We start from the raw sequence: 15,217 nt of genomic DNA, 5'->3' as shown, positions 1-15,217 counted from the left end.
ACTGGAGTGGGTTGCCATTTCCTCCTCCAGGGGATCTTCCCGACCCAGGGATGGCAACCAGGTCTCCTGCATTATAGGCGGATCCTCTACCGTCTGAGCCACCAGGGAAAGGGGCATAAATGTGATCAGAAGACCCCTCTCTTGAAATTCTCTCTGCTCTTTCTGGCTGGCATGGAAGAGAAACCCTCTTTGAAGACGCCCATCCCCACCCCGCAAGGCTGTCCCACTCCCCTCCGACAGCAACCCCACCTTCCCTCCAGGCACTCAAGCTTCCCAAGCTCCCCCTCCTCTTAGCCTGTGAAACCCCACTTTCTGGAAGGGTGATTCACGCACCCAAAGTGTGATTCTAAGTCTTTGTGTTCTTTCTCTGGGTGATTTCCCAGTGTCATTGTGGCTAAATGGGACCTCTGCCATCCACTCACACCAGTGAGTGATTTCTGTAGTCCCCAGTCTCTTCACCTGGGAAGTAGGGTCGTAAACCCGTCCCCTGTCTCTTGGGGATGGGGGGCAAAGGAAGCAAGAGTGTACCCAGCACTTTGTGACGGGTAAGATGGTATCGTAAGACTCTACCCTGAGAGCTGTGTCAGGCTGCAGTGCAGAGAAGGGGCGTGTTTTGGGTTCTAGCAGAGTTCTTGTGCTGTGTCCTAAGCCACACACGTTCCTAACCCACATATCACATCACCTGTCCTATCCCCTACGGGTCTGCCTCCCGGCTCTGAAGTCCAGGTATCATCCTGTATCCCCCATAGGACTCACCTCCTCTGGGAAGGGAGGAGAGCCCGCAGGAAGGCCAGGTGGAAGGTGGACTAACCTCTTGACATTAGAAAGAGCTCCAGGAGAGGAGCTTTCTTGAGGGCCATGGAGTTCCCTTCAGTTCCCCCGTTTCCACCTCCGGATGGCAAGTCCGCTATCTCCTCCTCAGCATGGGCGGTTCCACACAGCTGTGTTGAGGGCGCGTCCTCTGAACGTCCCTCTTGTCCTCCGTGGGGACCCGGTCACACTTGTCCCCGTGCTCATGGGACAAGCCCCAGGGGACACAGAAGCCGCCATCTAGGCTTTAAGGAGTGCTTTCTAATACCTTACACTTGAGAAGGGAACACGCTGTCTCAAAGAACTAGCCAGGAGTTCCACCAGCTCTGAAAGTCCCCCTGCAGCAGAGGAGGGGGGCTTATCCTGAGGACTGGATAAGCCCAGTCCAGTCTAAGCGGGACAGCATCTCGTGCAGAGAAGGGGAAGTGGGGGGCGTTGGGGGAGCCTGGAGGGAGCAGCCCTGCCCTCCATCCTTTCCGTGGAGAAACCCCATCAGGTCTCCAGCACACACCCCAGAGTACAGGGAACACCCCAGAGAGACACAGGAAGGTCCTTGCATCCAGGGGCCCAGGCCAGCGTGGGGAGCAGGGACCATGACACTTCTCACTGGACCACCGTGGCCCTGGGAGTCGGTCCGTTCCCACTGTGCGGCCATCACTGCAGCCAGTGAAGGACACGCCACCACCCCTGGGGCCCCAGGGCGTCCACACACAGGACAGCACAGGGGCTTCCTTCTCCCGGTCGGTCCACCTGGACCCAGCCTCACTCCTGCCGGACTGTGGGTACAGTTGGCCCCCTCCTGCCCTGTCTGCCCTGCAGAGCTGCTGGACTCAAATCTCTCCCTCCTCAGGGTCCTCACTCTCCACCCTCCCTTCCCCACTCCCCCAACCCCCCCTCCAAGTGGGCCTTGCTTCTAAAACCTTTGGTGTGAACCTTTTTTCAAAAGAGCCTGGGGTCTTGCTCCTAGGGCCTTTCACGTCATAAGCCTGGAGACCTTCAAGGGCACGGTGACAGCAGTCTACCTCCTCCTTTCCCTGGAGCTCCTCCCTGGTCACCCTGGGGGCTGAGATCTCTGCTTGGTGTGGTGGTTCCTGGGACAACGGGGTCCCTGGAAAAAGACCTGGTTACTCCCAGTGCTCCCATCTAGGAAGTATGGGAGGGAAGGTTCCAGCCCAGCTTGAGCCTTGGCTCCGCCCCCTTCTGTCTCCCTGCCTGTTTGGGGGGTGGGGGGACACTGACCACGCACCTGCCCCCTGTCCGGGCCAGCGCTGGGCGGATGATGAACTGGGGCAGGGAGGAGAAACGTACGCATGCTTCCCAGGTGGCCCGCCTGCCAGGGCAGGAGACACGATTCAATCCCTGGGTTGGGCAGATCCCCTGGAGGAGGAAATGGCAATCTACTCTCCCATTCTTGTCTGGAGAATCCTATGGACAGAGGAGCCTGGCAGACTGCAGTCCATGGGGTCACAAAGAGTTGGACATGACTGAGCAACTGAGCACGCATGAGAAACTTACCTGTTTTCATCTGGTTTGGTTTGGCGTGAAGCAGGCTGTTGTTCACTGGTAGGCCTGGTACAGACGAGATGGGCTGAGGCTCATAGGGCCACAGAGTCAGGAGGGGGGATGGGATGAATCGGGAGGTGGTCTGGGGGGTGAGGATGGAAGCAGAAGAAGGAACACAGTTGCACAGGGCTGGCAAGCAGAGGAGTCTGGACGGGGTAGAGCAGGTAGGCACAAGCCAGAGTAGGCTTTTGGCTTGTAGGATGATCAGTCTTTGTCAAGGTCAAAGGGAGCAAGAGGGTGGCCCTTGGACCGTGTTTACTGACGTCTTTGGCTTGCATGCCTATTGTATTTTTAAATAATTTAGAAATTGTATTCAGTTACCTATAAATGTGAGAGACCAGACCCAAATCCAGAGTCCGCCTGTCTTGGAAACAAATCAATATCAGGCAGCATTACTGTATTGTTTCCTAGAGCTTCTATAACAAAGTAGCCCAAACTAGGCAGCATGAATCCACAGGGGTTTATTCTCTCGTAATTCCACAGGCTGGAAGTCTGAACCAAGGTGTCAGCAGGACCACACCCGCTCTGAGACTCTGAATAGCCTCCCACCTTGCCACCTCTCACTTCCTTTTTCCTTTTTCCAGTATTACTGAGAAATAATTGATGTGCGTCACTGTATATGTTTAAGGCATACAGCATGGTACTTTGAATTGCTCGTATTGTGAAAGGATGATCACAGTGGGTGAGCTAACACCCCTCATCTCTACAGAAACAAGAAAAAGAAATGAAAAAGAAGGACTTTCTCTTTGTGATGAGAGAGCTCTTAGGAGTTGTCTTAACTTTCCTGTGTGTCATACAGGAATGTTAACTACATCATTTTGTACATTGCATCCCCGGCAGTTAGTTATCTGATCATTGGAAATTTGGACCTTTTGACCAACCACCGCCAGTCTTCTGGCTTCTGATGGTTGCCAGCAGCGCTTGGCATTCCTTGGCTCATAGAGACATCACCCCAGTGTCTGCCTCCGTCATTACACGGCCTTCTCCTCTGTGCGTATCTGTGTCTTCTCCCCTTATAAGGACACTGCACATGCGGTTAAGAGTCCAGCCTGTTTCAGTATAATCTCAGCTCAATTCTGTCTGCAAAGATCTATTTCCAAATAAGGTCACATTCATAGGTACTGGGGGTTCGGACTTTAACTTATCTGTTTGGGGGACTCCATTCAGCCATAACCACGATCTTACAGCATAATCAGGCAGATGTGAGTGACAATCGCCTGCCTGAGACAGGCCTCCAGGATTGCACAAAGCCTGTGGACATGTGCAGCCTCTCACTCTGGGCAGATTCATGTCCGGGTCTCCTGCCAGTTCTTTGTCCTCCACATCCCACCCACTGCTTCCTGGTTCCAGTCCTATCCAAGTCTTCACTCCACAAGGCCCTTCCTTCCCAAAGCCACCCCAGCGATCATCTTCACAGTGATTCTAGCTCTTGCACACTCACAGTGGCAGTTTTCACATCACACATTTTGACAATAATAGCGTGTCTGGTCTGGTCCTTGGTGTAGTTATGTGACTTCTGACCTTCATCTCTGCTGAATATGAACTTCCTTATGTCTTATCCCAAGGACTACGGGATCCACTCCACACACTCTCGACACCATGCTTTGTAGGGGAGGGAGGGGAGATCCAATAGTCTTGGACTAAATATGAAAATCACATCCGACAAGTGTGTATAAGTCTTATCACCTGACAACTTTTGAACTGTCCCTGTCACAGCAGGGGGGACTCTGCCCACAACTCAGGTTGGGTGGGGCAGGGATTTCTAGACACAACCAGTTCTAAGGGATTAGAAGTAGTTTATGCAAGCTAGTCCCCAACATTCAGAATTGAATCATTTAGATTCCTGCCATGTGAGACTCTCAGCACTTGCAGCTGGGAGCCCTTTTCTGCATGTCAGCAAATCGCTCACACCCTTTGTGGTTCCTCCTCTACCCCAGGCCTCTCTTCCTCTCCATCGACACCCACCCAAGTGGCCAAGCAGCACACGTTCCCTCTCGAGTCCTACAAGCAAGAGCCTGAGCGACTGGAAAATCGCATCTATGCCTCCTCTTCGCCTCCGGACACAGGCCAGAGGTTCAGCCCGTCCTCCTTCCAGAGTGCAGCCAGGCCTCCCTCAGCATCGCCGACACATCCTTCTCCCTCCAAATCTGTAAGTCTGGGCCTCCTCCTGGGGGCCAGGCCGCCGGGCGTGGGAGGGAGGGCAGAATCTGGATATAGCTGAAGCCAAAGCTGGGCACTCCTGACATCTTGGGTGTATTTTATCATAAATCACAGACTAAGAAAAAAAAGTGGCGAGAGCACAATTGATGATGTTGTTCAGTTGCTAAGTCATGTTTGACTCTTTGTGACCCCATGGGCGGTAGCACACCAGGCTTCCCTGTCCTTCACCATCTGCCGGAGCTTGCTCAGACTTGTCCACTGAGTCATTGATGCCATCCATCCATCTCATCCTCTGTCATCCCCTTCTCCTTCTGCCTTCAGTCTTTCTCAGCATCAGGGTCTTTTCCAGTGAGTCAGCTCTTTGCATGAGGTAACCAAGGTGTTGGAGCTTCAGCTTCAGCATCAGTCCTTCCAGTGAACGTTCAGGGTTGATTTCCTTTAGGATGGACTGGTTTGATCTCCTTGCAGTCCAAGGGACTCTCATAAGAGCACAGTAGGCAAGTGGACATCAAATGGACAGTAGCTTCTGGAACATGGCCAGGAAAACTTTTTTGCTCTCTTAGCTTCTTTTTAAAAATCAGTTATTAAAAGCTTTATTTGAATTTGTTGTGATTGGGATAGTAAAGTAAAAAGTCATAGGCAAAGCAAAAAAATACTGTTTTTTTTAATAGAAATTTTATTCTCGCTTTTTAAGATTTAGAGTCTGACATCATTTGACTTGGGAAGCGGTCTTGGAAAGATGAGCCTTTCCAAGCAGAGTGGGTTAGTGAAACGGGTGTCTTTGCATCCTTCAGAGGATCAGAACTAGTGGATATGAATGGAGGAGGATGGCTTAATGCCAGCCCTTACACACTCTGCATTTTAACACCGTGGGCCTGAGTGCGGGGACCAGCATCACCACCTCCGAGTTTGTGTTGGGACCCCAGACGTGCACTATCATTCCTGTGCCCAACACGGATATAAAAACCGCATCCCTGAAGTCTTTGCTATGGATGTAACTAGTCTAGTCAGTATGGTATTAGTTTCCAGCAGCTGCTGTAACAAAGGGGCACAAACTGGGGGGCTTGAAACAACAGGAAGCCATCGTCTCATGTTCTGGAGGCTGGAAGCCTGAGATCAAGGTTTTGGCAGGACCGTGTGCCCACGGAAGTCTCAGGGGGCGGCGGGGCGGGGCAGAACCTTCCTTGTCTGCCCAGCTTCCAGGAGCCCCAGAGTTGTCTTGGTTTGTGGCAGCTTTCTTCCAGTCTATGCTTGCATCTTCACTTGCTGTCTTTCCTCGGCTCTGTTTGTGTCCAGATTTTCCTCTTATAAGAATGTCATTCATATTGGATTAGGATCAAACTTGGTGGTTCAGACAGTAAAGAATCCTCCTGCATTGCAGGAGACTTGGGTTCGATTCCTGGGTTGGGAAGGTCCCCCAGAGACAGGAATGCCAACTCACTCCAGTATTCTTGCCTGGAGAACCCCATGTACAGAGGAGCCTGGTGGGCTACAGTCCATGGGGTCTTTGGGCTGTAGCCCAAAGAGTCAGATACAACTGAACAACTAATACTAACTCAGTATGACCGCTTTATACATAGATAGGTATATCCTTGGCCACACCAGCTCTTAGTTGCGGGATGTGGGGTCTAGTTCCCTGACCAGGGATTGAACCCAGGCCACCTGCGTTGGGAGTGCGGAGTCTTAGCCACTGAACCGCTGAACCACCAGGGAAGGCCCTGGATTTTTGTTTTTTAAGATTTATTTATTTTGGGGTGTGCTGGGTCTTTGTGGCTGCACGTGGGCTCTCTCTCATTGCCGTGAGGAGAGGCTGCTCTTCGTTGCGCTCTGCAGGCTTCTCACTGCGGTGACTTCTCTTATTGTGGAGTGCGGTCTCTAGAGCATGCGTACGGGCTTTAGTTGCCCCGAGGCATGTGGGATCTTCCTGGACCAGGGATTGAACCCGTGTCCTCTGCATCAGCAGGCAGGTTCTTAACCGCTGGACCACCAAAGAAGCCCAACTTTTTAAAAAATAGCTATTTATTTGGCTGCCCCGAGTCTTAGTTGCAGCATATAGAATCTAGTTTCCTGACCAGAAATTGAACCCAGCCCCCCAACATTGGGAGCACAGAGTCCTAGCCACTGGACCACCGGGGAAATCCCAGGACGATTTATAATCTCTTTATAACTTAATTACCTCTGCAAAGACCTGATTTCCAAACAAGGTGGCATTCATGGGTGTTAGTGGTCAGGACCTCACAAAGCTTCTGGGGGGACACCATCTAACCATAACACTTGCTGCCTTTGGGAAGAAAGAAGATGTGTTAGTCTGGCAGAGAACCTACCGTGAGTCTTCTCCTTGTTTGTCCGATGATTACTTTATTAGATGTAAGCTTAGCAGAGTATTGTTTTAAATGCTGAGGGATAAAATGTAAGGTATTGTCTCTGCCCTCTGGGGCTTACGGTCTTACTGGGAACAGAATAACACTCAGATAAAGCAGTTAAATCAAAGCGGAAGGTAGGTTGGGTGGGGATCAGGCGGGAAACAAATAGTCCACACTGCAGGGGGGTGGGAAGGGGTAAATACTGGTGTCTGATGAGGGTAAGGAAGGAAGACTTGGGTGACTGTGGCACTCAAGTCAGCAGGAGAGGTGGAGATAGGGCCTTCTGGCAGTAGGGCAGGGTGGCACTGTCTGGGGGTTCCTGGTGATCCGGTGGAGATTAGAGACAGGAAGACCAGGAGGCCCCTTAAGCACTCAGGGCCCAGGAGAAACGTCATCCATGTTCCTGGGTGTGAATGAGAAGAGATCTTGAGGTTTCTGCTGTCCCGGGCATTTAGCGTGGAGACTTGGTCATAGAGATACAAGAACAAATGTGTCCAAAAAAAGGGATCATGAGGTAACTGAAGGTTATCAAAAGCAGGGAGCTGCTACTTCCCTTGGGCTGGAGGGATGCGAGGGGACCCCATCAGGTGGGAGGTGGGACCAGTGTGTCTGCCTGGCAGGAAGGAGCTGGGGCCACAGAGGAGGAGCAGCCACTGGCCTGAGCTGCCGTTGGAGGCAGAGGGATAGGAAGCCTGGCATCTCCGTGGCTTCCTGCCCTCCACCGTGTGCCCAGCCTGCGGAGAGGCCAGCGGGCCCAGAGACCTAAGAGGGAGCCGGCAGGGGACCGGAGACGGGAGCCGAGAAGGGAGTGACCAGCAGAGAGGCCTGGTTGGAGGAAGTCTGTTCAAAGCGTCGGCTTCTTCTCCCGGACCCGGGATGACGGACAGGTCAGCCCAATGGGAGAAGAGACGCTGGTTTGAATCGGACGTGGTTATTTGGGCTTTAGATCATTTGAAGTGATGGTGCAGGTGCAGACACGGGGTTTTTCCACGATTTCAGAAGTTCTGTGTGTACACGGAGCCCACAGCCTTTCCCACCTTAAATGAGAGAGCATTCAGAGGACGTTTTAAATCTGCTTTCGGTGTCCCTTCCCCGACCCCTGATTGTGAGTAGACAGTGATATTCTTTTTTTTTTTTTTAACCTTTCTTTTTTATTTTTTAAATTATGAAAATATAACACATTTACAGAAAACTTGGTAAATACATAACAAAGTTACATGTATTTCACAATATATTACAATTGTTTGTTAAGTAGATAAATGAAGATGTTTAGTTGCAGTTTTAATATCAAACTCTCAGAAATCAATAGAATGAATGTACAAAGAAGTAGTGGGGCTTCCGAGGTGGCTCAGATGGCAAAGAATCTGTCTGCAGCGCAGGAGACCCAGGTTCAATGCCTGGGTTGAGTAGATCCCCTGGAGAAGGGAATGGCTACCCACCCCAGGATTCTTGCCTGGGAAATCCCATGGACAGAGGAGCCTAGAGAAAGTCGCTCAGTCATATCTGACGCTTTTAGATCCCATGGACTATACAGTCCATGGAATTCTTCAGGCCAGAATCCTGGAGTGGGTAGCCTATCCCTTCTCCAGCGGATCTTCCCGACCCAGGAATCGAACCAGGGTCTCCTGCATTGCAGGCAGATTCTTTACCGACTGAGCTACAAGGGAAGCCCCATATGTTTATTTTACCACATTAAAAAAAAAAAAAAGATCCAGTCAACAGTACAATGTTTATAAAGTTTGAGCTTCAGAAATTCAGGGTGATCACCCGAGATTCCCCACTTATATTTTGAAATGATATGTTTCAAATTGGAAGACAGTGTTCCACTGGCTATGAACATTAAACAGGAGCCTTAATCATGTTTAAGTTTTATCACCCAAGGCCTCCAGGGGCTCCTTCAAACATACTGGTCACAACCCCTGCAGCTGTGTTTGGCCCTGGTCTCTGCTTTCAGCAGCCTTTGGCAGGAGGGCTGGTGATGGATTCGGGTTCATCTGAGTGTTTCTTTATAATTGGATTATGTTGAATGTCCTCATGTGCTAAATTCCTTAAGAACGTGGCTGATTTCATGCATTTGGTTACCGGCGAAATCTTTATAGAGGAATGTGAGTTGCTTAAAGCCTTCTATCTTCTTGAAAGTATTTAGATATAATTTATCTCTGCCTTTTGGAATAAAAAGACACTTACTGTAAACATCGACCATGAAGATCACTTTTATAAACTTTGTTCCCATGAATTTTATTCTAAAATTAGAAAGGGGATGAGGGCAATGAATTCGTCTTTGTAGAAGTACTCATTTTATCGTTTATTTACTCAGCAAATATTTATTAAGCAACTGTTGGGTGACAGACACTGGGCTCGGGAAGGTTGATGGGTTGACAAGTGTGTGAGTGGCTCTCATGAGGCAGAGATGGTATTCTCTTCATCTAGTAGCAGCACTTTATGCTTGGGAGGGGTTTGATAAATAGCTCAGCACTCACTGAACAAAGGTTTTCCCTGGTAGCTCAGCTGGTAAAGCATCTGCCTGCAATACAGGAGACCTGGGTTCTCTCCCTGAGTTGGGAAGATGCCCTGGAGAAGGGATAGGCTACCCGCTCCAGTATTCTTGGGCTTCCCTGGTGGCTCAGCTGGTACAGAATCCGCCTGCAATGCAAGAGGCCTGGGTTCGATCCCTGGGTTGGGAAGATCCCCTGGAGAAGGGGACGGGTATCCACTCCACTATTCTGGCCTGGAGAATTCCATGGACCGAGGAGCCTGGTGGGCTGCAGTCCGTGGGGTCACAAAGAGTTGGACATGATTCAGTGACTTTCACTTTCACTGAACAAAAGGAAGGAGCTTTTATCTATCTGAGGTGATGGTGTTTTTTAGTCTCTCCATCATGTCCAACTTTTTGTGACCCCGTGGACTGTAACCCACCAGGCTCCTCTGTCCATGGGATTTCCCAGGCAGGAATACTAGAGCAGGTTGCCGGTTCCTTCTCCAGGGGATCTTCTTGACCCAGGGATCAAACTCGTGCCTCCTTCATTGCAGGTGAATTATTTACCACTGAGCCACCTGGGAAGCCCAACTTGGGGAGGGGGGTTCAGTTCAGTTCACTTGCTCAGTCGTGTCCTACTCTTTGCAACCCCATGAATTGCAGCACGCCAGGCCTCCCTGTCCATCACCAACTCCCGGAGTTCACTCAGACTCATGTCCATCGAGTCGGTGATGCCATCCAGCCATCTCATCCTCTGTCGTCCCCTTCTCCTCCTGCCCCCAATCCCTCCCAGCATCAGGGTCTTTTCCAGTGAGTCAACTCTTCGCATGAGGTGGCCAAAGTACTGCAGTTTCAGCTTTAGCATCATTCCTTCCAAAGAAATCCCAGGGCTGATCTCCTTCAGAATGGACTGGTTGGATCAAGGGAGTCTTCTCCAACACCACAGTTCAGAAGCATCAATTCTTTGGCGCTCAGCCTTCTTCACAGTCCAACTCTCACATCCATACATGACCACAGGAAAATCCATAGCCTTGACTAGACGGACTTTTGTTGGCAAAGTCACGTCTCTGCTTTTGAATATGCTATCTAGGTTGGTCATAACTTTCCTTCCAAGGAGTAAGCGTCTTTTAATTTCATGGCTGCAGTCACCATCTGCAGTGATTTTGGAGCCCCAAAAAATAAAGTCTGACACTGTTTCCACTGTTTCCCCATCTATTTCCCATGAAGTGATGGGACTGGATGCCATGATCTTCGTTTTCTGAATGTTGAGTTTTAAGCCAACTTTTTCACTCTCCACTTTCACTTTCATCAAGAGGCTTTTGAGTTCCTCTTCACTTTCTGCCATAAGGGTGGTGTCATCTGCATATCTGAGGCTATTGATATTTCTCCCAGCAATCTTGATTCCAGCTTGTGTTTCTTCCAGTCCAGCGTTTCTCATGATGTACTCTGCATATAAGTTAAATATAGACAGGTAAATAGTTATAAGAGAATTTGATAAAACTGTGCATGGGAGAAAATTCCTAGTCCTGTCTTGGGGAGTGGAAAAGCCAATCCTGGAGGACGGAAGTGGAAACTTTTTTCAGCAGCAGAGAGCAACAATCAACTCTGCATCTTAGGATGATCCCCGTGGTTGGGTGTGGAAATGAGACCGGATGTGAGTACAGCAGTTCAGATGAGATGCCGTGTGAAATGATCTGGGCCTGGTGGCAGCTGACAGTGGAAAGAAGGGGAGGGGACTGGTGTTAAAATGTAAAGAGCTATTTAAGAGGTCGGGTTGAAATGGCTTTGGTATGCAGCGACTGATTAGTTGAGGGGACAAAAGAGAAGAGTCAAGGATGACTGCAAAGATCTTGCCTTGGGAAACTGGACGGATGGTGGGTGCATTTTCTGGGATAGGGAACAGAGGAGGAGTCAGGCTGTGCGCAGGTGTGTACGTGTGTATAAGTGCACACACATGTGTGTTAGCTGGTGGTGGTACAACAAGGTGCCCAGGGGATCATTAAATGGAGGTGTCCAAAGTGCCATTGGATATGTGAATCTGGAGCTAGAAATTAAGATTTTTGTTTATTTGTTTTTATTTATTTGTTGGCTGTACCACACAGCTTGCAAGATCTCAGTTCCCCCACTGAGGATTGAACCTGGGCCCTAGCAGTGAAAACCCTAAGCATTAGGCAACCAGGGAACTCCCCTGGAAATTAAGATTTTTTTAATCATCAGAATGTAAATGGTAACCCTCACCATGATAGTAGATGAAATAATCCAGAGAGATGTATCGTAGGTGAGAAGAGAGCCAGAAAAACATGGGTATTTGAAGGACAAAGGAAAAGATTCTGAATTATCTAGAAAACAGGCAGAAAAGCAGGCAAATGCAGCATCACGGAAGCACAAGGACTGTGTCTTGTGGAGTATCACGCATTTGGAGGGCATGGTCAGTGACGTTCCTGGCCGTGGGATGAAGGACTGAGGTCATCTGTAACCTTGGCAGGAGTACTTCCAATGGCAAGGTCAGGAGCAGAAGCCATGTGATGTGGGTGAACGATTAAGAGCTGAAGACGTGGAGGCCTTAGTGTAGAAAACTCTTTCCAGGATCCTGGCTTTGAAGGGGAGGAAATGGGGCTGCAGCTGAAAGAATGAAGGTGATGGTTTGTTCCCATAAAGGGGAATAGATTTAAACACCAACAGGGAAAGAGTTAGTAGGAAGCGAGCAGTTAAAGGTAGAAGGAGGGACTTCCCTCGTGGTCCAGTGGTTAAGACTTCCAATGCAGGAGGTATGTGTTCGATTCCTGGTCAGAGAACTAAAATGTCACACACCAAAGCATGGCCAAAAAAAAAAAAAAGAAGGGGAAAAGCAAGCATGCCATCTGTGCTTGTAAAGGAAATGGGTGAATTTTCTTAGGAGGTGGGAGCACGTGATGGGGGTATTTGTCTTGAACCGAAGGAAGAATCGGGAATCCCTGGTGGCTCAGTGGTAAAGAACCCAGCTGCTAGTGCAGGAAGCACAGGTTTGATCCCTGGGCCTGGAAGATCCCCTGGAGGAGGGCATGGCAACCCACTCCAGTATTCTTGCCTGGAAAATCCCATAGACAGAGGAGCCTGGTTGGCCACAGTCCATGAGGTCGCAAAGAGTCGAACACGACTTAGCGACTAAATCATCCAGCAAAGGAAGAAACGTCTTTTAGAGGGTTGAAAATTTTATGTGCAGGTGTTAAAGTGATCAGTACTTATCCAATTTTCTTTCTACAGTCACTCCATGCACCCCCTGTTTTCTTCTATGGAATTTCACTCTTGACTTGTGTCTTGAATCAGAGTCCCTAGAAGCAGAGCCCGAGATGGGGCTTCAGGTGCAAGCGTGTTTATTCATTACAGAGTGCTCTCAGAAGAAAAATCTAAGGAGCCGGGAAAGGAAGGAGCAAAGCAAGGGTGTGGCTTCAGATGAGGTTGAGCCTCAGCTGTTCAACAGGGGAGCTCTGCAGTATAAACTGCCCCAGGAGGTGCTCTGCCTCGGGGCGAGGAAGCTGGGCTTTTATATCTTTTTTTTTTTTTAATTTATTTTTATTTATTTGGCTGCTCCAGGTCTTAGTTGTGGAACACAGGATCTTAAGTTGCAGCATATGGGGCCTAGTTCCCTGACCAGGGATTGAACCCAGGCCCTTTGCACTGAGAGTGCGGATTCTTAGCCACTGGACCACGAGGGAAGTCCCTAGGCTCTTATTATCTTTATATGAAATGGTTGCCATCAGCTCTGGGATGCCCTGGGTGAGGAAAATGCACCTGCCAGCTGGGATGGCACTTACAGGGCAGTCCTGTAAGGAGGTTGCAGGTTTGGGCCATTAACAGCAGCCCCCTGCCGCAGCCTGGAGTCCCAGCCCGCCAGTGACAATGGACCCCAGGGCGCCTGCCGCAGCCTGGAGTCTCTGATGCCTCCTCTCCCGCCTGCTCGATTCCCATGGCCAGCAAGGTTGAGTCCTGCGTCAGTCTTCCCACCGCTGCATAACAAACCTCCCCCACACTTAAGACAATAGCCATTGATTTAGCTCACCATCCTGTGGGCCAGCAATTTGGGCCGGGCATTCTTCTGGCCCCGACTGTGCTTACTCACCCATCTGTGGTCACTTAGCAGGTCACTTGGGGATTGGCTGGACCAGAGTGGCCTCGGCCAGAACAGCTTGTGTCTGTTCCATGCGGTCTCCTCCTGCAGTCGGGTAGACTGGGCGTGCTCTCATGACCGTGATGGGGCTCCCCACGACAGGGAGGTCTATCCAAGGCTTCTTGAGGCCGGACTCAGAATTGGGGCTCTGTAGCTCCTCCCACCCTGGGGTAGAACCTATGTGCTCTCCCCTTGGGTCTGGGCCTGTGGATTCTTTTGGCCCACAGAACACATCAGAAGTGAGCATCGCATGGCAGGGGCTTGGACACAGGGTGTGGGCCAGTTCTGAAATCTACCTTCTTTCTTATCCCTTGATTCCAGCAACTGGGTCTGCAGGTGAACACGTGACATGCTTGAGTCTAGAGGCTCATGAATCTATATTTAAGGAGTCTAATTTAGATGCTGTACCTCGCTGAGAGTAACTTCCTGTTAAGCAGACTGCTGCAGTTTGTGTTCCTGGAGAAATAGAGACTCTACGGTAGAGATTCCTGTGCAGGATGTTAATCGGGCCGTCCTCTTAGGATCGACACCTGTGGGAGGAAGGAGGGAGGAGGGATGGGCAGAGAGAGAAGCTACGGTGCGGTGCCGTCTCAACACAGTCCTCCCCAGACCTCGGGGAGCACCTCCCAGTGACCCCACGCTGGACCGAAGGAGCCAGCCTTTACACCCTCATCACTGTTCATTAGATGGCAGCTGTCCTAGAAGAGGCTCGACCAGGCAAGGCAGCCCTCTCTAGCCAAGGGCTGTCCTTGCTGAGAGTTGAGGGTCACCCATTGGCAGGTTCCCAGCATCCTGGGGAAAATCCTTCACTGTTGGAAGGGGGCCAGAGTGGTAGAGTTGCTGCTGTTGCTGCCAAATCACTTCAGTCGTGTCTGACTCTGTGCGACCCCATAGACTGCAGCCCACCAGGCTCCCCCGTCCCTGGGATTCTCCAGGCAAGAACACTGGAGTGGGTTGCCATTTCCTTCTCCAATGCATGAAAGTGAAAAGTGAAAGTGAAGTCGCTCAGTCATGTCCGACCCTTAGCGACCCCATAGACTACAGCCCACCAGGCTCCTCCATCCATGGGATTCTCCAGGCAAGAGTACTGGAGTGGGGTGCCATTGCCTTCTCCGGTGGTAGAGTTGACCCTTGAGTAACACAGGTTTGAACTGCTCGGATCCACTGGGTGCAGATTGTTGCTGATAGTAAATCCTGCAGTACTGCCTGACACGAGGTTGGTCGAATCCTTGGATGCATGACAACAGAAACGGAGGAACCGTGTATAGTGAGAGCTGACAGTAAGTTACACTGGGTTTCCCACCACGTGAAGGCTCAGCACCCCTAACCCTCAACTGTGCATCACAGCCTCTAGTATGTGGACTTATTCTCTATTTTTCCAACTTATTTGTATATTTCTTACATAATTTTATTTATTAGTGGTTGTGCTGGGTGTTCATTGCTGGGCACAGGCCACCTTCCTGCAGCGAACAGGGGCTGCTCTTCATTGTGGCGCAGGCTTCTCGCTGCAGTGGTCTCCCCTGTTGCAGAGCACAGGCTCACTAACTGTGGCCCACAGGCTCAGCTGTTGCATGGCGTGTGGAATCTTCCTGGACCAGGGATCGAGCCCACGTCCCCTGCCCTGGCAGGTGAATTCCTATCCATTGCACCACTGGGAAGTCCCTATTTTTCCAGTTTATGATACCAAAATTCTGACAG

General features: G+C 50.3%; 1 protein-coding gene across 6 annotated transcripts in view; it reads left to right on the top strand.

Annotated features, from left to right (window-relative positions):
• PRKAG2 (protein kinase AMP-activated non-catalytic subunit gamma 2) overlaps nucleotides 1-15,217 on the top strand; it is a 298,775-nt gene that overhangs the window by 185,866 nt on the left and 97,692 nt on the right. For 5 of the 6 annotated variants that reach the window (XM_061415230.1, XM_061415231.1, XM_061415229.1 and 2 more), the window contains one exon: nucleotides 4,311-4,522. In XM_061415230.1, the coding sequence (XP_061271214.1) occupies nucleotides 4,311-4,522 (212 nt within the window). Of the gene's footprint in view, nucleotides 1-4,310; nucleotides 4,523-15,217 lie in introns of those variants that run through there. The other variant, XM_061415240.1, reaches the window with a different exon arrangement.

This window comes from Bos javanicus, chromosome 4 (genome assembly GCF_032452875.1).
Source record: "Bos javanicus breed banteng chromosome 4, ARS-OSU_banteng_1.0, whole genome shotgun sequence".
Classification (NCBI taxonomy): Eukaryota; Metazoa; Chordata; class Mammalia; order Artiodactyla; family Bovidae; genus Bos; species Bos javanicus.
This window is presented reverse-complemented; position numbering and strand designations above follow the sequence as displayed.